This window comes from Nicotiana tomentosiformis, chromosome 2 (genome assembly GCF_000390325.3).
Source record: "Nicotiana tomentosiformis chromosome 2, ASM39032v3, whole genome shotgun sequence".
Taxonomy (NCBI): Eukaryota; Viridiplantae; Streptophyta; class Magnoliopsida; order Solanales; family Solanaceae; genus Nicotiana; species Nicotiana tomentosiformis.
The window spans coordinates 57588386-57614464 of record NC_090813.1 but is presented as its reverse complement, the minus strand read 5'-3'; the positions used below and the strand labels follow the sequence as shown (position 1 = coordinate 57614464).

At 35.5% G+C, this 26079-nt stretch overlaps 3 protein-coding genes across 4 annotated transcripts; 1 reads left to right on the top strand and 2 right to left on the bottom strand.

Moving 5' to 3' along the window:
* Positions 1-271: 271 nt before the first annotated feature.
* Positions 272-1885, bottom strand: LOC104115321 (CASP-like protein 1B2). The gene is made up of 3 exons (XM_009625917.4): positions 1573-1885; positions 1022-1145; positions 272-691 (listed from the first exon to the last, which is right to left on the bottom strand). Exons 1-3 carry the CDS (start codon positions 1848-1850, stop codon positions 446-448), a joined length of 648 nt encoding a protein of 215 aa, XP_009624212.1. The 5' UTR covers positions 1851-1885; the 3' UTR covers positions 272-445.
* Positions 1886-2586: 701 nt separating this feature from the next.
* LOC104117758 (protein LSD1-like) lies at positions 2587-9891 on the bottom strand. 2 transcript variants are annotated; one of them, XM_070195375.1, is made up of 8 exons: positions 9617-9891; positions 9224-9312; positions 8928-9041; positions 8700-8810; positions 7181-7293; positions 3284-3352; positions 3115-3186; positions 2587-3002 (listed from the first exon to the last, which is right to left on the bottom strand). In XM_070195375.1, the coding sequence occupies exons 3-8, from the start codon at positions 9037-9039 to the stop codon at positions 2967-2969; spliced, it is 513 nt and encodes a 170-aa protein (XP_070051476.1). In that variant the 5' UTR covers positions 9040-9041; positions 9224-9312; positions 9617-9891; the 3' UTR covers positions 2587-2966. The 2 variants fall into 2 exon arrangements, with proteins under 2 accessions (XP_070051476.1, XP_070051477.1); XM_070195376.1 differs by lacking the exon at positions 9224-9312 and having other exon boundaries at positions 9617-9869.
* Positions 9892-17332: 7441 nt separating this feature from the next.
* On the top strand, positions 17333-19609 carry LOC104117759 (cation/calcium exchanger 4-like). The gene has a single exon (XM_018778102.3). It carries the CDS (start codon positions 17483-17485, stop codon positions 19424-19426), a length of 1944 nt encoding a protein of 647 aa, XP_018633618.1. The 5' UTR covers positions 17333-17482; the 3' UTR covers positions 19427-19609.
* Positions 19610-26079: the final 6470 nt, after the last annotated feature.

Here is a 26079-nt window from a genome sequence, read left to right as displayed (position 1 = left end):
TTCAATAAAGACATGTTGCTTTTTGAGTAACATATTCATATAAATATTTCTTACACTCTCGATATATATAAGTTAAACTCATAGTATATTTCTATAAGAGAGAACCAGAAAGATAGAATCACATACTGTGAAAGAGCTTTCTTTCATTAAAATTCAATGAAGACCAACTCGAAACCAAGAACACTACATTCAACATGGTTATTATGGAGGACATGTCAATGTCTATTAAGCCCGCAATTAGTGAAATAGAAGAAAGTCATAAGCCTCAAGAAAAAGAGAAAAGAACCCTCCAATCATGAAGGCATCAGAGCATGTGAATATCATTATATATAATTGTACAAGTAATAAATGCATTAATAGGCAAAAGCGAATTAAACACACGGTACAATTAAGCCAGAAAACCATATACAAAAAGATTGTAATGAAATGACATGGTGCTTCTTGATCAAGGAATAATGGCACAACTGCCAGAACTTTGGACGTATTTAAGCTTAATTATATTAATGGCAGTTGTAATGATCATAAGGAGTAAACCAATGAAAGAAGCAATAATGGCTCCTTGTCCATGGGTGCAGTATGTATCAAATTTATCACAGATTTTGTTCCATCTTGCATGAGAATTCCCATCTCTGCCAAGCTGCCCCATAAAAGCTGCTGCACTTGCTCCACCAGATACTAGTGCCACATTCATCTACAGAATCCAAACAATTAAAAAGACATAATAAAGGATTAAATTATGATTAATGAAAAGGAAAAAAATTAATTCAAAATCGATACAGGAAAAAAGGGCAACCGGTGCACAAAGCATATCACGTTTACATAGGTTCCGGGGAAGGGCCGCACCCTAAAGGGATGTGATGTAGGCAGCCTACCCTGATGCAAATATCAGTGGCTGATTCTACGGTTCGAACCGGTGACCTATAGGTCACATGAAGACAATTTTACCGTTGCTACAATCGATAGAGGAAAATTCCTTTATATTAAAAATGGGGAATTAGCGGTAATTAAATGGATTGATTACCATGTCAAGGACTCCTATCGTATAAAAACGAAGTCCCTTGAAATCATATTTGCTTCCAACAAAACAAGCTGCTAACATGAGCAAGTTATGGAGACTGCATAGTCCGTTTGCTATCACAAAGAACCTGCATATATACACAAATTAAAATCACCATCTTAACTATATTATTTTGTGCTGCAACAGCACTTGCAATATTTTATACTAATATTTTTTTCCAATTAAAGTTAAGAAGAGTGATTTTCTTTTTCTCCGAGAAAAAGAATTTTATAAGTTTAAAAAAAAATTAATTTATATATAGTGACAAAAAAAGGCAGCTCAGTGCACTAAGCTCCCGCTATGTGCGGGGTCCGAGGAAAGGTCGGACCACAAGGGTCTATTGTACGCAACCTTACCTTGCATTTCTGCAAGAGGCTGTTTCCACGGCTTGAACCCGTGACTTTCTGGTCACATGACAATAACTTTACCAGTTACGCCGAGGAATTTATATATACTGACAGTATAAAGAAATTACGGAAAGAACTTATAAGATAGTGAGAAATTAAAGGGCTTACACAAAAGCAGGAGTGTGCTGGAACTTAGCAGTGAGGGTGGCTTGTATAGGAGTGGTACCAATTGTAGCAACAACAAAAGTTTTCTGTTGCTTGTTAAGTGCCATAACCAATGTTGCTGAAATTGTTGCACCAAATGCCAATAACCTCAACAATGCCATCACCCAATTATAATAATCCTTAGGCTTATAATTACTAGTGTTATTATTTTCCCCTACTAATTGCTGGTTGTTGCTTCCTGCAGCCACACCTGGTTTTTGTTGTCCATTTTCTTGAGCCATTTTGTGTTTGCTTAATTTCTAATATGCAGCTACTCATGCCAGCTGATTCATATATAATGGTACTTTCTTTCATTATTTTACTTTTTATGTCATCAAAGGTTAATCAGTTGGTGAGAAAATGGAAGTCTTATTGTATATGAAGTATGGGACAAGTTTAGACATGATCTTCGAGTTGGTATATGTGAGGTGATTATGCGTGGAAAAGTGAGATATTAAACCAATAAAGACATGAGTATTTGGGTTTGGGTTTGGGGGGAATATTTTACCATAATATTGTTTGTTGAACAATAAATTCAATAGAAATTATATCCTTCATTTTCTTGACAATCGTACGCACTCTCAAAGAAATAAGTTCCAACCATTAATTTCTTACCAGCAAGCAATTCAATCCGCTTCTAGTAAAAGGCTCTTACGGTTTAGCTCATGCTTGCAAGATTTATATTGTTTCAGTTATCTTTTAGGTTAGAATTTCTTTCAGGTGGGAACCATTGTTGTCAACTCTAACAAACTTGAAATTTACTTCCAGAAACTCAGAAATAAAAAAGGGTATTTTATCGAAAAGCAGATAACTTTTAATATGGACATCTCATGTCGATATTAATCAAAGACGAATTCAAGAAGCGTTCCCCAAGTTCAACTGAATTTATTACTTTCAGCTCAAACTATATACATATACAAAAAAAGTTAAATGTATGCAAATATATATAAAGATTACACTCATTATTAACTCACTAACTTTAAATCAATTCGCCATTTTATAGTAATTATTACATAGTAAAGCAAGGCCTTTAAGACCAGTAAGTTTCAAGGTCATACGTATTAATATCTGGCATATAAGGTACATCACATTCTGTACTTGTGACATTGGGCATATTCACGCCACAAATCTAATGCATAGTTCACAATTACTGACTCCAAATAATCACACAAATCACTGTAGACTCAATCACCCAATCATATTCAAAATGTTACAGAAAATAGGGATATGGCTGTAGTATTAACACTAGACACTACCATATTTATATGCAGTGAGCCATCTTTATACTCGTCTTTCCAATTGATGCGAGCAAAATTTTCAACCGTCTTCGACGAACAACTTCTTTAACTCATATGTTACTATGTTGTCGTTACACCAACAACAACATTGCTCACCTAGAAAAATTTAAAAATTGTATCATTAATAATAAAGCAGACAACTTGAATCTGAAGAGGCCCAATATACAAATAAATGAACAAATAAGAGGTTAAACATGAAGATGCTTACCAACTTTCCACTCTCATCGACAGACATTGGATTTTGAACGACGACAGTTTGATTTTGAGAACGAGCCTTGGCCTAAAGAAGATACGAACACGTTTCAGAAGTCAATTCTAGTCAACTTAGAAAACTGTAAAACAGAAAGCAACACATGCAGCAGACTGATTGAACTCACTGTTGAAGAAGAGGATCCTGAAGCAGGTGTCGCAGTGCCATTAGGTGCATGGACTCTTCCATCTCCTGCCTGCAACGACATATATATATATATAAACACATGAAAACTGAAATTTATTATAACAAATAGGTAAGCAAGCAAGTAACCTAAAAGATGAATTAGTAAGTAAAAAAGACTTGATTTTGGCTAAAGCTTAACAGGCACAGGAGAAATCAATGATTATTGTGTTACAGTTTCCACATCACTTTTGTTATCTTTGCTACATAATAACTTATAAACTTTTCCCAATAAAAGTTAAAAATCAATCAAGATGATTATATATCTCCCTCCGTTCGCATTTAATTGACTCGTGATGTTGATATCACAAGCTCTAGATCATAATTCTCCACGAGAGAAAATGTTTCAAAATCTCCTTCCAACATAAGCTTCTCCATAAAACTTCCACAAGGTTTAAAACTTAAGCCAAACCATTTCCCACACTTTTCTTTGCACAGGTCCTCAGGTTGTGTTAAAAAAATTCAATTTAACGTGGCTTGCTTTATAATCCGTGTTATGCAGCAAGGATTAATTGCTTTCAATGATTCCTACAAGTTCAGACTATAAGCGGAGAAGGGAGAACTGCAACAAGAACAGCTTAAGCAGAGACAAACCAAACAGATCTCCAGAGTCTTGCTGGCTCAAGGATTGGCTATTTTGAAGCACTAATACCTACATTTTGACAGTTTTTATTTACTCCCTCTTCATCTCTTTCAATTCAGATCATCCTAATCTCAATAATGACTTTTCTGAATTCTTTGGAGCTTGTGGAAAACCCGTCCAAATCAATCAAATTCTTTAAAATGAATATTCTGAAGATTATATTTCTTGAAACGGCAGCACAAGAAAAAGCAATCTAACATTAAAAAGGTTAAAGCAGAACTGCCCCCAGGGCTTTGGTCTAGTGAAAGAGCACAACACACATAGGCGGGTTAGGTACATATCACGGGTTCGAAACCTGGCATAGGCAAAAGCCTGGTATTTAAGTAGAGAAGGGTAGATGGACGAACTCATTATCCACCGTGTTTCGAACCGTACGCCATTGGCCCTCGGGGATTTCTCGGTCAGTAAGGAACTTTTTTTTTTTTTGCAGAAAAAATCTAGAAATTATCGTTTCAAGAGAGCCCCTCCTCTAAAATTAGAAAAAGAGAACTAACTAAATAAACACCTTTTTGTGTATGCGTGTGTCAGCGACAGCACACTGTATTAGGGAGGCTGCGAGAGAGGTGCTAGGGGTCTCGACGGGCGTCTCTGATGGGCACAAAGGAGACTGGTGGTGGAATGAAGTGGTCCAAGGTAAAGTGGAAGCAAAGAAGGCGGCGTACCTGAAGTTAGTTGGGAGCATAGGTGAGGAGGAGAGACGAGTGTGCATGGAGAGGTATAAGGCAGCTAGGAAGGAGGCTAAGCTGGCGGTCACAGAGGCTAAGACTGCGGCTTATGGTCGTATGTACGAGGAATTGGGGAAAAAAGGTGGGGAGAAGAAGTTATTCCGGCTGGCCAAGTTGAGAGAGAGGAAGGATCGGGATTTGGACCAAGTGAGATGCATCAAGGACGAAGATGGTAGAGTATTGATGGAAGATGCCCAGATTAAAAGGAGATGACATACTTACTTTCATATACTTTTGAATGAAGAAGGGGATCGGGATATTGTGCTAAGCGAATTGGAGCATTCCGAGAGTCACCGTGATTTTGGGTACTGCAAGCGTATCGAGGTTGAAGAGGTCGTAGGAGCTATGCGTAAGATGAGTAGGGACAGAGCGACCGGGCCAGACGAGATTCCGGTGGAATTTTGGAAGTGTGTGGGGAGAGCAGGTTTGGAGTGGTTGACTAGGTTGTTTAATATTATTTTTAAGGGGAAGAGGATGTCGGATGAGTGGAGGTGGAGTACGGTGGTTCCATTGTATAAGAACAAAGGTGATATCCAGAGTTGTAACAATTATAGGGGTATCAAATTACTGAGTCATACCATGAAAGTGTGGGAGAGGATGGTTGAAGCGAGGGTGAGGATGACAGTGTCTCTATGCGACAACCAGTTCGAGTTCATGCCGGGTCGTTCGACTACAGAAGCAGAAGGATCTGCACATGGTATTTATTGACCTAGAGAAAGCGTATGACAAGGTTCATAGAGAAATTCTCTGGAGATGCCTGGAGGCAAAAGGTGTGTCATTTCCGTACATTATGGCGATTAAGGACATGTATGATGGGGCTAAGACTCGGGTTAGGACAGTAGGAGGCGACTCTGAGCATTTTCCGGTTGTAATGGGGTTACACCAAGGTTCTGCGCTCAGTCTGTTCTTATTCGCCCTGGTGATGGACGCGTTAACACACCATATTCAAGGCCATGGTGCATGCTATTCGCCGATGACATAGTTTTGATTGATGAGTCGCGAGCCAGTGTTAATGAAAGGCTGGAGGTTTGGAGACAGGCTCTGGAGTCTAAGGGTTTCAAGCTAAAGCAAGACGAAGACGGAATACCTGGAGTGTAAGTTCAGCGCTGAGCCAGGGGAAGTGGGCATGGATGTGAGGCTTGATTCGCAGGTCATCCCGAGAAGAGGCAGCTTCAAGTACCTTGGTTCGGTTATCCAGGGGGGAGGGGAGATCGACGAGGATGTCACACACCGTATTGGGGTAGGATGGATGAAGTGGAGGTTAGCATCTGGAGTCTTGTGTGACAAGAGAGTGCCACCGATACTCAAAGGTAAGTTTTATAAAGCGGTGGTTAGACCGGCCATGATGTATGGGGCTGAGTGTTGGCCCGTTAAGAACTCACATATCCAGAAGATGAAAGTAGTAGAAATGAGGATGTTGCGGTGGATGTGCGGGCACACTAGGATAGATAAGATTAGGAATGATGATATTCGGGAGAAGGTGCATATGGCTCCCATTGATGACAAGATGCGGGAAGCGAGGCTTAGATGGTTCGGACATGTTCAGAGGAGAAGCCTAGATGCTCCGGTACGGAGGTGTGAGCAGCTGGTTGTGGAGGGCACGAGAAGAGGTAGAGGGCGGCCTAAGAAGTATTGGGGAGAGGTGATCAGGCAGGATATGGCGAGACTCCAGATTTCCGAGGACATGACACTAGATAGGAAGATGTGGAAGTCGAGTATTAGGGTTGTAGGTTAGGAGGTAGTTGAGTCGTGCCTTACTTCGTACCATTGTGGAACTAGCCATGTAGGGTTTTTGTCTAAGATAGCTAGTGGTAATGTCGTGGCTTACTATTTCGCTTTTCAGTGCATGTCCTATTTACTAGCTATCGCTTTTTCTTTGCATCTTTCTTCTAGATTTCATGGTGTTCCTATTGTTCTTATGATTGTTGTGGTGATACTAATATTTACTAATATTGTCTTCCTTTGCTTTGCATCCTTCTTCTGGATTTCATGGTGTTTCTATTTATCCTACGATTGTTGTTGTGATACTAATATTGTCTCCTTTTTGTCCTTTTGTCTTTTTTTTTTTTTTTTTTTTTTGAAGCCGAGGGTCTTTCGGAAACAGCCTCTCTACTCCTTCGGGGTAGGGGTAAAGCATGCGTACACACTACCCTCCCAGACCCCATTAGTGGGATTTTACTGGGTTGTTGTTGTTGTGTATGCGTGTGTGTTTGATAAAGCTAAATAAACAACCCTTCTTTAGGAAAGAGCAGATTGTTATAGACAGATTAGCAACGGGAATGACATTGAAATATACTGCATTCAATAGAATCTCATACACCGAAAGCATAATCTTAAAGTCCATTCTTTTTTATTCTTATCTTTTTCTTAAGTAACTGTGCAGGTGCATAGAAATAAACAGTAAACTATATGGATGAGGCATCAGCAGAAACTTTCACCAAAGATCAGAAAGAAAAAGAAACATCATACTCACGTTAACATTGGTAATATAATGGCATATCGCACATTTAACTGATGGAGCTCCACATGGATACATCAGCATCATACGGCAGTTTCCACAGTGGACATGAGCGAACTGGTTAGGACCTGAAGCATCAGCGAAGTTACATTTTGTCCAGGAAATTCTTCGCAAGAAAACTGGTAGATGAACAATGGAGCCAGAAGCTTAAGCTCTACCTAAGCCACTAAACCCTCAAACCAAAACCACTTACAAAATTTATTTACCTTCTTTCACTTTATAAAAAATCTAGTGAAAGATAGAGTATGCAAAATTTTTAGGTCTAATCCTCTTGATGCAAGGCATCAGAGATAACTACTCATCTATTCACCTTATAAACACTTTCTTTGCAGCTTAGCTCTAGTAAAAGGGCACCTGATTTTGCAAACAACATTACTGCTCAATTGCCCTTGCCACATCACGATTAAATCTATAAATGTTGTTTCCTTCCTGACCACCATCCAACTTGAAATTACGTAGCTTCTGACCAAGGGCAAAATGAGAAAAGATATTCCCAGCAAGCATGATACGGAAGATAGAAGACAAAGGGGAGAAGAAACATTAAGTTTGGGCCGGAAAGAGAACAATTCACCATACACTCCACTCTGATTGCTCATGTACAGATTACACTAATATTTTCTTAACACCACAAAGGACACATATAAACAGACTTGGTGAGTGACATACAAGAATAACATGTGCTTGTTAAAAAAAATGCATACACCAAATTGTCTCTAGCAACAACTAGTCATAAACTAAATTCTCTTCGCTAAAGATAAGTGTGTTGTAAAATAAAGCTAGTATGACCAATAAGTAAAGCTGATGAGAAGATATAACAGCAGATCAGATATATCTATTGTTTATTAGCTAACTAAAAAGGGCAGTCCGGTGCACTAAGCTCCCGCTATTGCGCAGGGTCCAGGAAAGGATCGGACCACAAGGGTCTATTGTACGCAGTCTTACCCTGCAATCTGCTAACTAGTTTACAAAAAACAACGTTAGTATGCTGACATCTTTTTGGTAAAAAAAAAAATGTTAGAGATATTAATTGTTAGTTACACTCATCTATCAGGCAAGACTGATGAGCAAGTGGTAGGAAAATACATTACACAAACATAAGATCAAGAGTTCTTTGGTGATCCCATAGCCATATGTCACTAAGTCTAACAAAGAAATAAAGTTATATACCCCCATGGCAAAAGTTTGAAGGGCTCTGAAGTTGTAAATATAAGCTGGAATCACGATCTAAACTTGTTAAAAAGTTTGACTAAAACACACGACCTACACAGAAATGTTCACTTATCATTAAGAATATGCTCTTCCTGCAAAAACTTTCCATGTTAAACTAGCATAAAATGTCAAAATCTCAATCTGATATCACATAAGATAAATAAAAACAAATACAACTAAAGCTCGAGCAAGGAGACTCTAAGATGTCATAAGCAGACAAACAATAGTCTCAGAGATCAAGAAAAAGGAAGTTTCAAATTTGTACCTGGGACAAGGTTCACCGTGTGACAGCAGGAGCATCTCACACTGCTCGCCCCACGTGGATGCATGAGTAATGTACGACAGCCTCCACATATCAGTTGAGCCATTTCCATTCCTACAGAAAGATTACAAAAGCAACACTTTCAAATAACAGAAGTTAACATGGAGGGGAGGGGGCTCAATCCAAACAATTGCCACATAAATTTGACATGAATGGTCATGTAACAGATACCAGGAGGTGGGACAGAGGTGAGTGCATTGCACACTGCACAGCAGACATTAGAAGCTCCTCTTGGATAAAGAAGAATTGTCCTACACCCGCTGCACATTAACTGACTCTGCATATCTGCACAATGGAAAACTTTTTAACCAAATAGTCATGCCAAAGCTCACTGGCTAGATAGTGAACTTATCTTTGAGTTACAGTTCAGAATGTTGCAATAAATATAAGGGGTTAACTTAATCTTGATTAAAAGCATAATTGGCCTAACAATTAAAGGTGGATGAGCTGAGACAACAAGGTTTCACCTTCCAATATGTTTAAATGTCCTCTCCTCCCTACTAATCTGTGTTAGAAGAGCCAATTTCTGTGGATCCGTGGTGTAAATATATTCTTCCTGCTCGACAAAATGAAAGAGAATAAAAAATACTTCATTCTTTTCTCAAAATTAGAACCTAAAAAGTATCAAGCAATGTCCTTTCAACTTGCTGAAGGTTGAAGGTTGAAGGTTGAATTTACAATTCTTCATTCTTTTCTAGGAATTCACAGATGATCAATAATAATTCTTATCTAGAGTTTTTATGTACATATAGAAATTGCTTAATCAACACCTAAAATATCCAAACTTTAACCAAAAACAAACACACCCATATATCAAGAGACAATCCACAATTACCAAGATACAATATAAGAAAAGCTACCTTATAAATCTGAAAGACAAATCTGAAGGATAGGTACCCTCTATATATATCCCCACAAGAAAAATATATACAGTAAAGGGTACTTGAAATTGGAATTTTAAGCGAAAATTTCGATATAAATTGGGGATTTCTAGATTTGAAGGTTTGAAGATTTCGAATTTTTTTTTTTTTTTTTGGGATATCTTTCCTTCCTACATCTCCTTTCCTTTGTTTTCTCTGTTTTACTGTTTTTTGTTTTCTTAATACTTTCTATACTCTTCTTCTCCCTTAAAAAATGGGAATAAATGCTTTTTGACCTTTCTTGAAAATAAAATATAGAAAAAATAAGAAAAGGCTTTTGAAGCGGAATAGAAACATTCGTGAAAAATAAAAGGGAAAATAATTGGTTTTTAATTTAATCCAAACGCGTAAACTTTTTAAATGTTTTTTTCCTCTGTTGACTTGACGCAAAGAAGATCTCTCCATAAAATTTTAGATGTAAAAAAAAAAAGATACAGAACCGACTGACAGAGATTTTGTCCAAAAAAAAATAAAGGAAAAAATGCTAAATATATTCTTGTACTATAATTTAAATATATCATCAAGTATGTGATGTAGTGGATGGGGTTGCTTTTCCTTTAATCAGATATCTCGAGTTCGAACTCTGAATATGAAAAAATTCTTGGTAGGGAGTGCTTTCCCCCGAATGGGATCCTACGCGGCGCGAATCCGAATATAATCGGGTTCCAATACGAATACCGAATGGAAAATAAAAAAAATAATTTAAATATACTCTCTATTTGAATATCCGTCCAATTAAGCCCCGGTCATTATACTTTGACATAGATATACCATATATACACATCTCTGGGGTTTATACTAGTACTAGTCTTAAAAGAGCAATTAATTGATTTGATTGATCATTTGTCGACCTCATTAGTCATTACTTTTATCCAAGATATGGGTGGGATAATAAATGACGAATAGCATTCTCACAAAATATACGAACCGTTACTATCCAATTGTGTATTGGATCTCCTCAATCCATGTTGTTAATTCCAAAAAAGTAAATTAATGATGACCCAAACAAAATTTAACTTTCGAATTATGCAGCACTGATGGATTTTGAATGATTACATTCACAAAAAATATGTATAGACTACTAAAACAAAAAGAAGAGGCTGCCCCTAAAAAGAAAGAGATTAATACCTGATGAAGCGTAACCAAATTAACAACAACAAATCCAATTACAAATTTAGTTTGGGAAAGGTAAAATATACGCAACTTTATTCTTAACTGACAAGGTAAAGAGAATATTTTCAATGAACCATCGGCTAAAGAAATGATAAAAAGAAGTAAAAGTAACAAGTAATAACAACAATAAGATAATAAGAGATAATCGAGGCCAAGATAATATAGTAATAGCAATCCGTGAATAAAAGATAACATGCTAATACTAATGTTATCGAACTGAGAATACAAATGTGAAACGCTCGACTGCCTACTAGCCTACTACCCTACTATCCTAATCCACGACCTTTACACCCTCCTATCAAGGATCATGTGTAAGCTCTAGATATGTCATATCCTGCCTAATCATCTTTCCACAAGACTTTTTTGGCCTACCTCTATCCCATCCTAATTCTCTCTCCCCCCCCCCCCCCAAGGCTAGTCTATCACACCTCCTTACATGGGGTTCTGTGCTTCTCGTCTTAACATGCCCGAATCATCTCAACCTTCCGTCTCGCATCTTATCCTCCACGGGGGCCACACGCACCTTATCCCAATTGACTTCATTCCTAATCTTATCTAACTTAGTATGCTCACACATGCATCTCAACATCCTCATCTCAGCTACTTTCGTTTTCTGGACATGAGAATTCATGACCGGCCAACATTTTGTCCCATACAACATAGTCGGTCTAATCACTACTTTGCAGAACTTACATTTAAGTTTCAGTCGTATATTCTTATCACACAAAACACCGGAAATGAGACTCCACTTCATCCACCCTACTCCGATACGATGCATGACATACATGTGTAACAAAATCAAGTATCCAAAATATGTATAAAGATCGAACACATATACTGATAAGAAAATGAGAAAGTTACACGGCTAAGCATCTTTAAAAAAATATTTAAGAAAATAATATCATTTGTTTTTTATTCAAAAAATGATAGATTTTTTTATAATATTAGCATATCGTATAAATTATTCACACAATTAATGAGGCATAAATCATGGAATATGTTACACTCTCTCCTCTTATGTTCTATCCTAAATTTCATCGTCTCTCTCCTCTTATTTTCTTCATTTCACCTAAAGTATATTCTGAATATATTCTAATCATATATATATTGAACAGATTCCGTTCTAAAATGTATTATAATCATATTTATAGATGATTTAGTGCATATGAAAAAATTCATAGATATTAAGAGGTAAATTCATTATTTTTTGCCATTTTTCATCTTTTTGTTTTAATATTTGCAATAGCAACTGGAATGGACAGATGTAAGCCACAAGTATAAGAAGATATTTTATATATTCAGTTTTCCTTTTTGATTTTTTCAGGGTTGATGATATATAATATAGATATATCATTTATATACGATGTATTACAATAGTAATATACAAGTACATGTTATATATATAATAGTTATACAACAATATTATATTCCGTAAAAAGTGATATTTATACGATAAATATACGGTAGACTAAATCATAAAATTAATGTATGTCTGAAATACATCATATATACTATGCATGTTCAAATATTTTTCTATATGTATATATAGCTATATACGTTGTATATAATATAATACTAATATACAAGTACTATACTATATAAATAACATTTATACAACTATAATATACTTCAAATATTATATATATATATATATATATATATATTGAGTATTATAGTACTATTATGTACTATATAAACAATACTTATTATTTTGAGTATAAAAGGAATCAAATACACACATACCAAAAAAAGAGATAATACATAATTACTCCATTAGGGTTGACTCATTTTACCAGTTGCACCCTCGTATTTTGTAAGGGTTCTATTATTTCGTGACTTTGTTTGAAATATAATAAATGCCACCTTTCGTGACTAACACCAGTTTTAACTAAAATGGTATATGACACGCACTAATCATATTTTGACACGTGTTTTTATACCTTATAGTTTATTTTTATTTATTATTTATTTATCTTCCTTTTATTTCTTTTTTTCATCTCCCAAACCTAATCTCCCCCCTCCCCCTCCTTCTTCCTCCCAGCAACTCCCTAATTTCAAATTTATCTACTTATAGCTTCTTCATTTTTTCGTTTCATCATGGAATATGTTACACTCTCTCCTCTTATGTTCTATCCTAAATTTCATCGTCTCTCTCCTCTTGTTTTCTTCATTTCACCTAAAATATATTCTGAATATGTTCTATCCTGAATATATTCTATATATTTGATGATATATATATATATATATATATATATATTGAACACATTTCATTCTAAAATGTATTCTAATCATATTTATAGATGACTTGGTGCATATGAAAAAATTCATATATATTAAGAGGTAAATTCATTAATTTTTGCCATTTTCATCTTTTTGTAACAATTTTTGTAATAGCAACTGGAATGGACAAATGCAACCCACAAGTATAAGAAGATACTTTGTATATTCAGTTTTCCTTTTTAATTTTTTCAGGGTTGATGATATATAATATAGATATATCATTTATATACGATGTATTACAATAGTAATATACAAGTACATATTTTATATATATACAACAATATTATATTTCGTAAAAAGTGATATTTATACGATAAATATACGGCAGACTAAATCATAAAATTAATATATGCCCGAAATACATCATATATACTATGCATATCCAAATATTTTTCTATATGTATATATAGTTATATACGTTGTATATAATATAATAGTAATATACAAGTAGTATACTATATAAATAACATTTATACAACTATAATATACTCCAGATATTATATATATATATATATATATATATAGACACACACATACATACTTGTTATTTTTACGAGTATAAAAGGAATCAAATACAAAAAAATAAATAAGGGATAATACATAATTACCCCATTGGGGTTGACTCATTTTACCAGTTACGTCCTCGTATTTTGCGAGGGTCCTATGAATCCTTGGCTTTGTTTGAAATATAATAAACGCCACCTTTCGTGACTAACACCAGTTTCAACTAAAATGGTATATGACATGCACCAATCATATTTTGACCCATGGTTTTTATACCTTATAATTTCATTTCATTTATTATTTATTTATCTTCCTTTTATTTCTTTTCTTCGTCTCCCAACCTACCCCCCCCCCCCCTTCTTCCTCCTAGCAACTCCATAGCTCCCTTCCCCCAATTGATTAATTCTTCTGTTCGGGTTTTTAATTTCAAATTTATTTACTTATAGCTTCTTCATTTTTTCGTCCCATCCCACATCTCCGCCCTTTTCTTCATCTTCCTTTTTATATTAAATATATCCTCCATTATTTAATGTGTCGCCGGAATTACCATTTTTTCCGGTGAGAATTATTGTTTGAAAAGAAAAATAAGAAAAAGAAAGCAAAAAAAGAAAAAGAAAAAGAAGAGAAAAAAATGTATTAGAGATGATTTTTAGGATAGAATGGAAGGAGTAAAGACGAAGGTAGAAAACTCCGGCGAGATAGTCATCGGAAAAAATAGCAACTTTCATTTTTATTCCAAAATCGAAGTCTCTTTCTCATTCCTATATGTCCTTGCTTGACATTTTTCTTTCATCGAATTATTGCTAATTTGTTGTTCTTCTGTATTGTATTTCCTTGGTTTCTTAGCAGCATTTGTACGCATCTAGTCAAATTATTAAAAATTTCTCCCTATCATAATCGGTTCTGGGTCAGGAACCAAATAATTTTCATCTAGAAATATGGACGTGCTATATGATTTAATTATGCCACCACAATACACAAAGATGGATTCCCAAATAAGGTTGGAAAATGTGTTTGTGATCCCAATATTAGGGAGAGAAAATGGGCAGCAGAAAAAGTGATATGTGGAATGAGTTATTATGAATACATATAGATCCTCGTACAAGAAGATATGAACTTGAAGTTCAAGTGATAATTCATTTGCAAGATATTGCCTGGGGCATTTGCTGACCCATAGCTAAATGTCATATTTTAGCTGCCAATGCTCTAATTAAAATAAAGTCCATGATGGACATTGAGTTTATGACACGTATAAAGCGTAATAGACTAATTGGTTCCAAAGATAAAATTCCTTGAAGGAGTGGAGCAAATGATCAAGATGGTCATAATAAAGAGGCAGGTGCTCTAGAAGAGCACCGCGACATAACATTCTATAAGACCTCATGGAAGAGGCTCAGGTACCTGAAAAAAATGAGATCTCGATAAGTTATGTCTTTTATTGTGTGATGATGGGACTGATGTAAAATGATCATTGACGATATTGTTGATATAATATAGCGCTCAATATTATTAATATTGACGAGAATCTTGAGCTCAAATCTGTCATGGAATTTGGACAGATAAATAATTGGCCAAATGAAAAATACGCAATGAAAATTGACTTTACCTAAAAAATGTGAAGTTGGACGGATAGTCCCAATACTTGAAAGTGAAATAAAAAATCAAGTCGATAGACATAAAGATGACTTGTGGCACAAGATTTTTCGTAAATATACTGGCATTAGTTATATGGAGATATGTTCTCCTGTGGTGCATGAAATCGTTTTCATGTTTTAATCTGGCAATACATGAAAAACTTGATATGCGTATAATGAAAATCATTGAAGGATTTAAATTGTTCTGAAATATATTAAGGTTCCCAAAAAAATTATTAAATAAAGTTTCAGTAGATTCTTATGTGAATTAGAGCGATCATGGCGTACATGATTTGTTTTTGTATCTAGTGCAATTGGTGCACTAATGTATCTTGCTAGAACTATGAGTATAACAATATACTAGCAAGATATAGTTTTATTCATGTGTGAAGATATTGGAATACTATTGGGATTATATTGCAAAAAGAATCCTTGATATAGATTTGTTTATTCTAACAAATATTGCCAAAGTTTTGTTGGTTATGCAAGTGCAAGCATTTTCTGAAGTTCGTTCTTCAAACAATCTATTTGTATGTGAGGGTACTGCCATATTATTATTTCACAAGGCAATCAATTGTTGGTACTTATTCAAGTCATGTCAATATACTAGCAGCTGATAAATCAAGCCACTCAACACATAACCGATGTGTGACTTTTCTTTGAAGAGAAGACTCCAGTAATAGTGAAGACGATGATGTTTGCTTATCTCAATTGAAAGAAGGATATATTGAAGGAGACAAAATAAATCATATATTTCATTAAAGTTCTTTATCAGACATAATCTTCACCGAACGGTGAAATAGATGTTCAATAAATTTGTTCGTTTGATAATTTGGTGATTCTATTCAACGAAGCATGATCAACCTCAACATTTGAGAATTTGGTATACATGATTGGAACACATCATCTCGGTGAAATAATTTGATGTTTTTATCAGGAGGAGGCAAATATGCGTTGTACTCTTTTTCCCTTAGTTACGGTTTTATCCCACTGGATTTTCCTGTCAAGGTTTTGAATGAGGCATCAAACAATGCGTATTACATGATATGTGTATTTTTTTTCCCTCACTAGGTTTTTTTTCTTAGCAAAGTTTTAATGAAGCACATTACTTATGAACATTCAATGAGGGGTGTTATAAAATCTTGAATTACGGTGGATGTCCATAACCACCAAATGATTAATGCTCACTACTCTTCTCCATTATCTCCATAACCTCCCCATGATCTTCCTCCATGATATTCCTCTCAAATACTTAATGACATATTCAATGACATATTTATGTAATGACTATTCCACTCAATAATGATCATTTCTCTCAATAGTGGCCATTCCAGTCACTATTTTACAATAGTGATTCTTCACTTTTCATGCCTATATAAAGGCCTTGTAATAGATAGAAAAAATAACACAATTGAAAAAGAAATAAGAATCTCTCATCTCTTTATCTCTATAACTCTTAACTTGTTTTTCCTTGTTCTATATTGTTACGTTGAGCTATATTTCATAACAGTTCCGTATAAATGAGCTAAATGGAATAACTTATTACATTAATTATCTTTTGGTATTTTTAGGACTTCCGCTAAAAAAAAAAAAGCAACGGAATATGGGATGGTTTGAGAGGTCCATTAATTAATTGATTATGTTTCTGTTAGGAATGTAGATAATTAGCTGCCAGTTTTGTTAATTACTTATTTATACTAAGATTCTGAAGTGTTTTCTTAAATATTGACTAATTATGTTTTTACCTCGTGGAAAAATGAGTATGTCAAATGATATTATTTATTTTAACCAAAAATAAAAGAGGAAATTATCCTCCCAGCCCCCCTCTTCAACCAAAAAAAGAAAAAGAAAAAAAGAAGAGAAAAAGGAAAACCATTACCATTACCATTACCTTCCAAAGGAACATTGAAGAAAGGGAATCCATTGCAGGAAGCTTCTCAGAAAGGAGCAAACACGTTCATCACAATCAGTCTCCATTAGACCTTAACTCCTCAAATCTCTACTTCCTTCATTTACCCCTCAAAGCTAGCTTTGAATTTCAAACCCTCGTTTTCCCCCTAAGAACCCCATCAATATGGTAAGTATCCTTTTCTGCTTTTGAGCTAATTTTTGTCTTACACGAAATTCGAGGCCAATTCGAAGAAATTTACAGTAGGTTTTTAATTGAAAAACCGAGGATTATGGTTCTTGGGTAATTTGAAATATTTGTTGACAAATGGAGAAACCTAATGGTTTTTTCATTAGAAAAAGTCCACGGCTTCGTGGGTTGTTCAATATTGTCTGTGCCCTAGTTCTAATGTTTATGTTCTATAACCGTGAAGATATCGTGAGCAATCCAATTTTTAAAAAGTCATCTTTAGATCCTAGTCAGTGGCACACAAGGAGTAGTTTTGATGGTTATTCTTCCCATACACGTGTGATTCGTCGAGGGGTATTAGAAGTAAACGGATCCGCAGATGCTAATGATTTAGCTGTAAAAAAGCCTCAGTTATGTGCAGGATTGTTTGATCACGCGGGGTACAAGAGTAGTTGTGATTTCTTGAAAGCTCACCCGCACTGCTCATCCGGAGGGTTCTTTGATTACCTAAAGTTTTATTACTGTGATTGTAATGGAAGTGCGTGGGCGTATGTAGTGTTTGGTGTTTGGCTTGCTGCATTGTTCTATCTTTTGGGTAACACTGCAGCTGATTACTTTTGTGGTTCCTTGGAGAAATTGGCTAGCTTGTTGAAGCTATCGCCTACGGTTGCTGGAGTTGTTTTACTCCCGCTTGGTAATGGTGCTCCAGATGTATTTGCGAGTATTGCTGCATTTGTAGGAAGTGGTGCTGGTGATGTTGGGCTTAACAGTGTTCTAGGCGGGGCTGTGTTTGTTACTTGTATTGTTGTGGGTGCTGTTTCTCTTTGTGTAGCTGATCAGGATGTTCAGGTTGACCGGAAATGCTTTATTAGGGATATTGTTTTTTTCATTGTGACTCTGATGTCACTATTATTGATCTTGATTGTTGGTGAGGTTAGTGTTGGAGCAACCATTGCTTTTGTATTGATATATGTTGTTTATGCCTTTGTTGTTGCTGCCAATGAGATGTTGAGGAAGCATGCGCGAAAGTTGAGATTGGATGTTGTTACCCCTTTGCTTCCTGTTAGAGGAAGTATATTTTCTGAAGGGACTCAGGAGGATGACTCCATTTATAGCTCTTTGCTTGATGTTGAGACAGAAGAGAGGAGCATACAGTCACATAGTTCCTTGCCGCAGTGGATGTGGGCATCGAATGTGGCAATATATTCTAATCAGTCATTGAAGGTGCATGATGGGGAAAGACCTTTATGGGGATGGATTGAGGAGGATGGAGAAATCAAAAGCCCGTCATTTTCCTGTTCTCAGCTCTATTCACTTCTGGAGTTGCCATTGACTGTGCCAAGACGGTTGACAATTCCCCTAGTCGAGGAGGAAACTTGGTCAAAGCCATATGCTGTAGGCAGTGCTGCTTTAGCTCCTGTTCTTCTTGCAGCTTTATGGAATACTCAAGACAATGCCGGTACCCTAGGTAGAAATGTTGCAATATTTTTTGGTTTTTCTACTGGTTGCACGTTGGGTATTCTTGCATACAAGTATACAAGAGCTGACCGTCCACCTCAGAGGTTTTTGCTTCCATGGGTTTTAGGGGGTTTTATTATGAGTATCGTTTGGTTTTATATGATTGCGAATGAACTGGTGGCACTGCTGGTTGGATTAGGTGTGGTACTGGGGGTTAATCCTTCAATTCTTGGTCTAACTGTTTTGGCTTGGGGCAATTCAATGGGTGATCTGGTCTCAAATGTTGCTTTGGCGATGAATGGTGGAGATGGTGTGCAGATTGCTTTATCTGGGTGCTATGCAGGTCCCATGTTCAACACACTTATTGGGCTAGGAATCTCATTATTCCTTGGTGCCTGGTCAGAGAAACCTTCTTCTTTCATACTTCCACAGGACAAAAGTTTGTTCTTCACCATATGTTTCCTCATGTTTGGTCTGCTATGGGCCCTCTTTGTTCTTCCCAGGAATGACATGCGCCCTAACAAGATGCTTGGTGTAGGCCTTATCATCATCTATTTGGTATTTCTGTCTGTTAGGCTGAGCAGTGCGATGGGAATTGTTTCATTCTTTGGGCTTAGTGGTTAGTATGGAAATCATCTGGCACTGAGATTTCAGATTGTGTTAATTGATTTGGCTAGTGAGCTTCATTCGTATCTCGTCGGAAGCATGGGACACAGTTCCATTGTAAGGAGCTTGTTATGCCCATCAATGATGTATTCTGCTGTACAAATGCTCATAATGTAGGTGCTCGGCGACTCCTTTTCTTGAGTCTTCTTCTTTCCGTGTTGCATAATCCTCATACTGTTTATATTTCTGAAATAAAGTTTCTGTTTGATTGAATCAATCATTACTCATCTCCCGGTGCAATGAAATCTGAGAATAATTTGTTGGTTCATGTCTCAGTTGATGAGCAGCTACCTGTTTCAGTGAAAAAGATTGTAAGACATGTTTTATTAATGAACAAGCTGATCACCATTTCGCGTGGAGACATTATGGTGGTGTTGGTTAGAAAATTATTTTGTTTTGGGAGAATTGGTACTGATTTTGTTTTCTGGAAAACAAATGTGACTATTTGTATTTAGTGTTTAACAAGCTTTGGATTTGTTTTTGGAAGAATTGGTGTTGGATTTTTTTTGTTGGAAAATAATATGACTAAAAATCTAGAACATTCTTAGAGCCTTTATGATCAATCAAATTGACTAGATATCTTTATTTGATATTAAACATATTTTGAAAGAATGGGTTTTGGAAAAAAAAAGTTCAATTGAAAAATAGAAAATAGGAGGCTAAAGTGAAACTCAGTCAAAGCAAATAATGACCAAATTGTTACATTGTCAGAGTCAATGAATCCACTTTTTGATAGCTAAAAAAACAACTATGGTTTGGTTTTTAACCAAACAAATTTATGTGGTCCCATCCTGGTATTTGATTATTGGTAACCAGGGTGTGAGAAATGAAGTTGGTGTGAAGTAGGTGGGTGTCGTTGGCAGTCTATTGCTGTACGAGGCCCCTCTTCTTCTCGTCATATCAAGAGAGCGTGGCTTTGTTTCAGGTTCATACTGTAGACGAGGTCTCCCCTGAGGAACTGGAGGACGTAATAACTGAGGGTAGTAAAAAGTTTGGTTCTGAGTTCTTTGGTTTTCCTGAGTGCTATTGTTGCTTGCAAAGTAATATATGCTGTGTCTGGAGTGCTTTCAGAGAAATGTTATTAGCAGTCTCTTGAGGAATTTCATAGTTGACTCTGCTCTCCAGTTGTGTCATGCTCGAATGCGTCTGTTGTATAGCATTGTGAGTTCTTTCTAATTATACCAAAAATATAACATAATGTCATAGTAAAAGAGAGTGTTATGTCACTTGGAATCATGCAGTACGCCTATGTTCTGTGCTTTAGTTGATTATCCTGAGCTGTCCTTCTCAAGTGTTACTACAATATACTGCAGTAGATGGCAACTTTCTGCTCGTCTCTCTTTTTCATTTCATTGATGAAGTTGCCTTCTTGATCAGAATTGTTCTGCTAACTGCTGAAGCCACGTCAATTTGGCAGCACTAAGCTGTTTTTTTTTTTTTTTTTTAAATTTTAATTTTGAAAAGTCAAGATCATTTCCTCGATATCACACCAAGTTAATGTAAAAAATACGTACAACTATGTGGGAGGTTCAAATACTGTGACTATAAATTGTCCCAATTGGATATACACACCTGAATGCTTCTTTACACCAAAAAGATACATGAAGTAACTATGTTTTGATACATTCAATATCATTCTAACTGCTATGAAATGATCTCCTATTCCTTTCAGTCTATGTAGTCCAAAAAAGGCATAAGGGTATGATTTTCCATAATGCCTTGCTCAGTTACCATTTTCTATCAAATTGCCCCAATTTACACCCGAATGCTTTCATTACACCGAAACAATACATGAAAAGTAGACATTTGGATAGATCTTGTATCCTTCTCACTTCTTTAAATGAACTCCTATTCCTTTATTCCATGTGACCATAAGTATGATCTTCCATACTGCCCTAGTTGTCTTGCCTACACTCTATGTGCTTCAACAGGTAGCAGTTTCTTTTACTGTCCTCAGCATCACCAAGCTATCCAACAACGAGAGTCTGAGGGGCAATAACTTGTAGTTGTAGCTGAAGTAAGTTATGATCTGTGATTTCTCACTACTCCTTACATAAAATAACACCAGCTCCTTGCCCCTCTTTTTTTCCAGATTAATTGCATCTCGGGCTGTGGACCAAGTGGAGAAATCTGCCTTTTTAGGTGCTACAACGAACTTTGTGTAGAATGAGGAGATTGTGAATGACTTTACTCCTCTCCCTTCCTGTAATATTCTATCTTCTCCTTTATCTTCCTATCTATTTTATCTTTTCCTTTATCTCCTGTAAGCCGTTCATAGAATGTATGGAGGAATACCTCTAGTCCCCGGATCCATTTTTGGCAACTCATGTTTTTGGTTAAGGAAATATTATGAATTAATAATTGTAGTAGTGATTAGGAATGGGAAATGCATATATATATATATATATATATATATATATATATATATCTCTTAGTGATAAGGAATAGGAAATCCGTCAGTAAATTGTAATTTAGAAACTTAAAACTGTAAATTTACGTTTGAAACAGAAATCTAAAATGATTCTTTAAATCTACTGATATGATTTTTAATTCTTACACTATACACATTTTTCTATTCTGCTTGAAATAAATTGTTGTATGGGCTCCTTTTTACGCTATTCGTCTTTAATAACACCATCACAAGCCTTGGAGTATGCATTATCTATGGTAGCATAGCTCTCATCTGTTTTCTGTAGCCTGCAATATTATGTTATCTTAGTTTATTCAATAAACTACTAAGGTAGATGAAGAAAAGAGAATGCTATTTTAGAGACATAAATGCGTAATGTAGGATGCGCGAAGACACCTGCATTTAGGGACGACAGGCAATTATAAAAGGAGAAATTCTTACATTTCTGAGTTTTTTTAACTTTGTTCAGTAGTATGGTTACTTGGATAAAAATTGATCTGGAGAAGAAAGAGAAAAACTAGGTTCATATCTGAAACCAGGACCAAAACGTTGCATCCAAGTAAATCATAGTACATCTAGATTTATGGTGTTGCCTTCAGAATGCAAATGCTTGTCTTTTGATAAAGGAAAAGCTACCCATCTCTCTAATGGAGAATTGGGATGTACATTTTTCATTTTGATTCCAGCAGGAAATCTTCTGCACTCTCCCAATAGACATCTGAGCTATTGGTTATATGTTTAGCTCTTACACTCTTCAATTCTTGGCTTTAGTTTCTTTACATTATGCTGTTGGAGCAATATATGCCGGTGATTTTGACTAGCGTTGTATCTGCATAGGTATGGCAAAGTTGTTCACAAGCATGAGTTTTAGTTATATTTTCTTTTTGATAACCGATAACTATGCTGTTCCCATCTTCGAATTCTGTGAATAATGGTCTGCCCTTCTACCCTTCTCTACTTAAATGCCAGACTTGGTTCCCCAGTACTACCTGTGCCGATGAATCAAAGCCATAAGGGCAGAGTTTCTGTTATATTTACCATCCTGTTTTTGCTTGTATCTGTTTACTGCCCTAGGTCAAATTCATTCCTTTATTCGTTTGTTTCAGTTGATATGAACAGAATACAGCATTGATTACTTTGGATCTTGTGTGGGGTGTGAACCTAGTATATGGAAGTGTGAAAATGTTCATTTAGATTTGAGATACCTTGTGTGTTCTTGCTTTATTTTAGTCGCCCTTTTGCTTATCTAAGAACGTCATTTAGAGTTCCCATTGATCTTTGAATCAGATTCAAAATTAAATTAGGATTAGAATTCGAGCATTAGAGAGACTACAGTTAGAATTACAACTTACAAGTATGAACTATGACAACCAAATCTTCATGTAAAATAATAAGTTTGGTAGGGTCAAGTATTCTAGAAAGAAGTTAGTCGTGGTGACCATAAAGTTTTCAAGTTAAAAGGGAAGTGTCTACCCCCCCCCCCCCCCCCCCCACACACACACACACACAAAAAAAAAAAGAACATTTTTTTTGTTGGAAAATGTTATAAAACGAATAATAAAAAGAAGAATTAACCTAGACTATCATTCATTCAAACGCTTAAACTAAAAATAACTGCCCCATATATATATATAGTGAATACTAAATTTAGGCGGCTATTTATGTAAAAACAATAAAATCTAAAATTTATGAATAGAAAACGACATACATGTATGCTCACTAATCTCTCTATAAAATTGAAGTTTCAATGCTACTTATTTATCTCATTACTTATTCTGTTGTACATTTTACGTTCTTTACCGAGTTTTATGTAATCCACGGATAAGGCTCTGCTATATTAGAGATTTTTTAGTTTTTATAATATTTTCAACTTCAAATTCAAATACCTTTTTCTTCAACTTTCACTCAAAAAGTTTTCCAAAAACATGTTAAAAAATTTCAGTAAAATATTTAACACACTCCACATTTGGATTTGGAATTTCATACTCCTCGACGTTATTCTGTGACTTCCTCTCCTTCCAAATCCTTTTCTTATATGAAATATATATTCAATGCTTAAAGCTGATGCGATAGTCTGGCAATTAAATTTTTTTTTCGCGAGCCTCATGGTGATTCTGACATGCTAACGATTCTATAAATTTCACCTTTTTGTTCTATTAAAACTATTTTTATTTTTATTTTTAGAAGGAATAATAGAGCAACATGAACATGTTATTCGAGGGAATTAATAAGTATATTTTTATTTGAATATAAAAGGAAGAAAACGATTTCGTAGGGTCAACAATTGTTATTTAGCACGTCGATGGGAACATGTTAATAGTACACAGAAGGCAACTTGTTGTAGAGGCTTAAAAAGAAAAGAAAAAAGTCGTTGAAACTTCCTATATTTTAATTAATATTAATATTCCACTAATTATGGGCGAAATACTAATGTATCTCGCTGATATTTTTTAGCACATGCCTAAGAATAAGGAACCTTTAATGATTTTAAAAAATAAGTCTGACAAATCAAAACTTTCTTTTTTGTTTGCTGAAATAAAATTTCTTTGTGCCTGCAAACTATTTCTCGTTTCTGAATTTGGGTGGAAAAGAAAAAAAGAAAAAAAGAAAAAAAGAAAAAAAAGGGAACATCAGAAATTAAACAACGAGAAGATCACACAACAAAGAATATGGTGGGACATGAGAGACATTTCTCCTCTCTTAAATGTCTTAATGTAACGACCTGACCGGTTGTTTTGAGCTCTAGCAGGTCGTTCGGAGGTTTGAGACTTTGAGTAATTTCACTTCATGTATTATAACTTGCACGTGTGGTCAAATTAGATTTTCGGGAAGATCAAAGTTGGTTTGGAAGAATAATTCTCAATTCGGAAGCTTTAAGTAAGAAGAGTTGACCAATGTTTAACTTTTTAGTAAACGACCTCAGATCAGAGTTTTGACAGTTCCGTTAGGTCCGGATGATGATTTTGTACTTAGGCGTATGATCGGATATGGATTTGGAGATCTATAGGTTGATTTGATATTTTTTGGCAAAAGTTGGAAGATTGAAGGTTTAGAAGGTTGATATATTTGACTGAGAGTTGACTTTGTTGTTATTGGATCCAAATTATAATATTGAAAGTTGGTATAGGTCAGTTGCATCATTTGGGACTTGCATGCAAAATTTGAGGTAATTCCGGGTTGATTATGGTTCGGTATGAGTTTTAGAAGTTTAAAAGTTCATTAGTTCATTAGGCTTGGACTGATATGCGATTCATAGTTTCGATATTGTTTGGTGTGATTTGAGGCCTCAAGTAGGTCCGTATTATAGTTTGGGACTAGTTTGTATGATTGGACGGGGTCCTGAGGGCCTCGGGTGTGTTTCAAATGTGTTTGAGTTGTGTCGCGCTCTTATTTGATGTTTCAGTGTCGTTACTTTGGGTATAAAGGGTACTATATTGATCAAACAACCTTTGATTTATAATTATATTAAACCATTATATCCGTATCGTAATTACGGAATCATAACAACAAGAATCGTCGAATTCCGAGGTCGTATGAGAGAGTTATGCTCATTTCCGTGTCGGTAAAAATTATTGATTTCTGGTTCGAACCTTTGTTCTTCGCGGACGCGAGAGAGGTTCCACGAATGCGAAGAAGGATTTTCGGGTTGACCGGTCAAGGCGATAAATTGCTCTTCGCGAATACAAAGGTGTCCCGCGAAGGCGAAGAACAAAAATCACCTGGGTAGTGTTTTAAATGGACATATCGAGCATATTAGTATTTTGAGCATATCTTGAGTTCTAGAGCTCCGTTTGAGGTACTTTTAGCGGCGTTGTTCTCGTCTCAGCAAGGGGATAAATATCTAACCTTTATTTTTATATTTTTTCATGATTATTTCCGTTGGTTATTATTTTTATATGTATTTGGATTGTAGGAAATGGGATTTTGATCCCCAAAGTTGAGAAATGTTAAATCCTTGATTTGAGGGTCAATTCATGGACGAAATTGGATGACTTTTTGGGTATAGACTATATAAGTTATGGGTAATATTTATTTTCAATAATTTTAGGAATCCGACACATGGGCCCGGTAGTTGACTATGTTGACTTTTCGAGCGGAGTTGAGAATTATTATAAATTGTTAAATTATGAGTATTGAAGAATATTTTGATTGGTTTGCACGTTGTTTGATTAGTTTCGGATGGTTTGGCATCGATTTGAGG

What these genes read in the sequence shown, in the direction of transcription:
- LOC104117758 (XM_070195375.1), bottom strand. Translation starts at nt 9,039, where the DNA reads ATGCAGAGTCAGTTAATGTGCAGCGGGTGTAGGACAATTCTTCTTTAT. An exon ending in CACCTCTGTCCCACCTCCTG is followed by an intron (nt 8,811 to 8,927) that starts GTATCTGTTACA and finishes ATCTTTCTGTAG; the next exon opens with GAATGGAAATGGCTCAACTG. An exon ending in CACGGTGAACCTTGTCCCAG is followed by an intron (nt 7,294 to 8,699) that starts GTACAAATTTGA and finishes CTGATGCTTCAG; the next exon opens with GTCCTAACCAGTTCGCTCAT.
- LOC104117759 (XM_018778102.3), top strand. Translation starts at nt 17,483, where the DNA reads ATGGAGAAACCTAATGGTTTTTTCATTAGAAAAAGTCCACGGCTTCGT.
- LOC104115321 (XM_009625917.4), bottom strand. Translation starts at nt 1,850, where the DNA reads ATGGCTCAAGAAAATGGACAACAAAAACCAGGTGTGGCTGCAGGAAGC. An exon ending in CAGCACACTCCTGCTTTTGT is followed by an intron (nt 1,146 to 1,572) that starts GTAAGCCCTTTA and finishes GTATATATGCAG; the next exon opens with GTTCTTTGTGATAGCAAACG. An exon ending in CGATAGGAGTCCTTGACATG is followed by an intron (nt 692 to 1,021) that starts GTAATCAATCCA and finishes TGGATTCTGTAG; the next exon opens with ATGAATGTGGCACTAGTATC.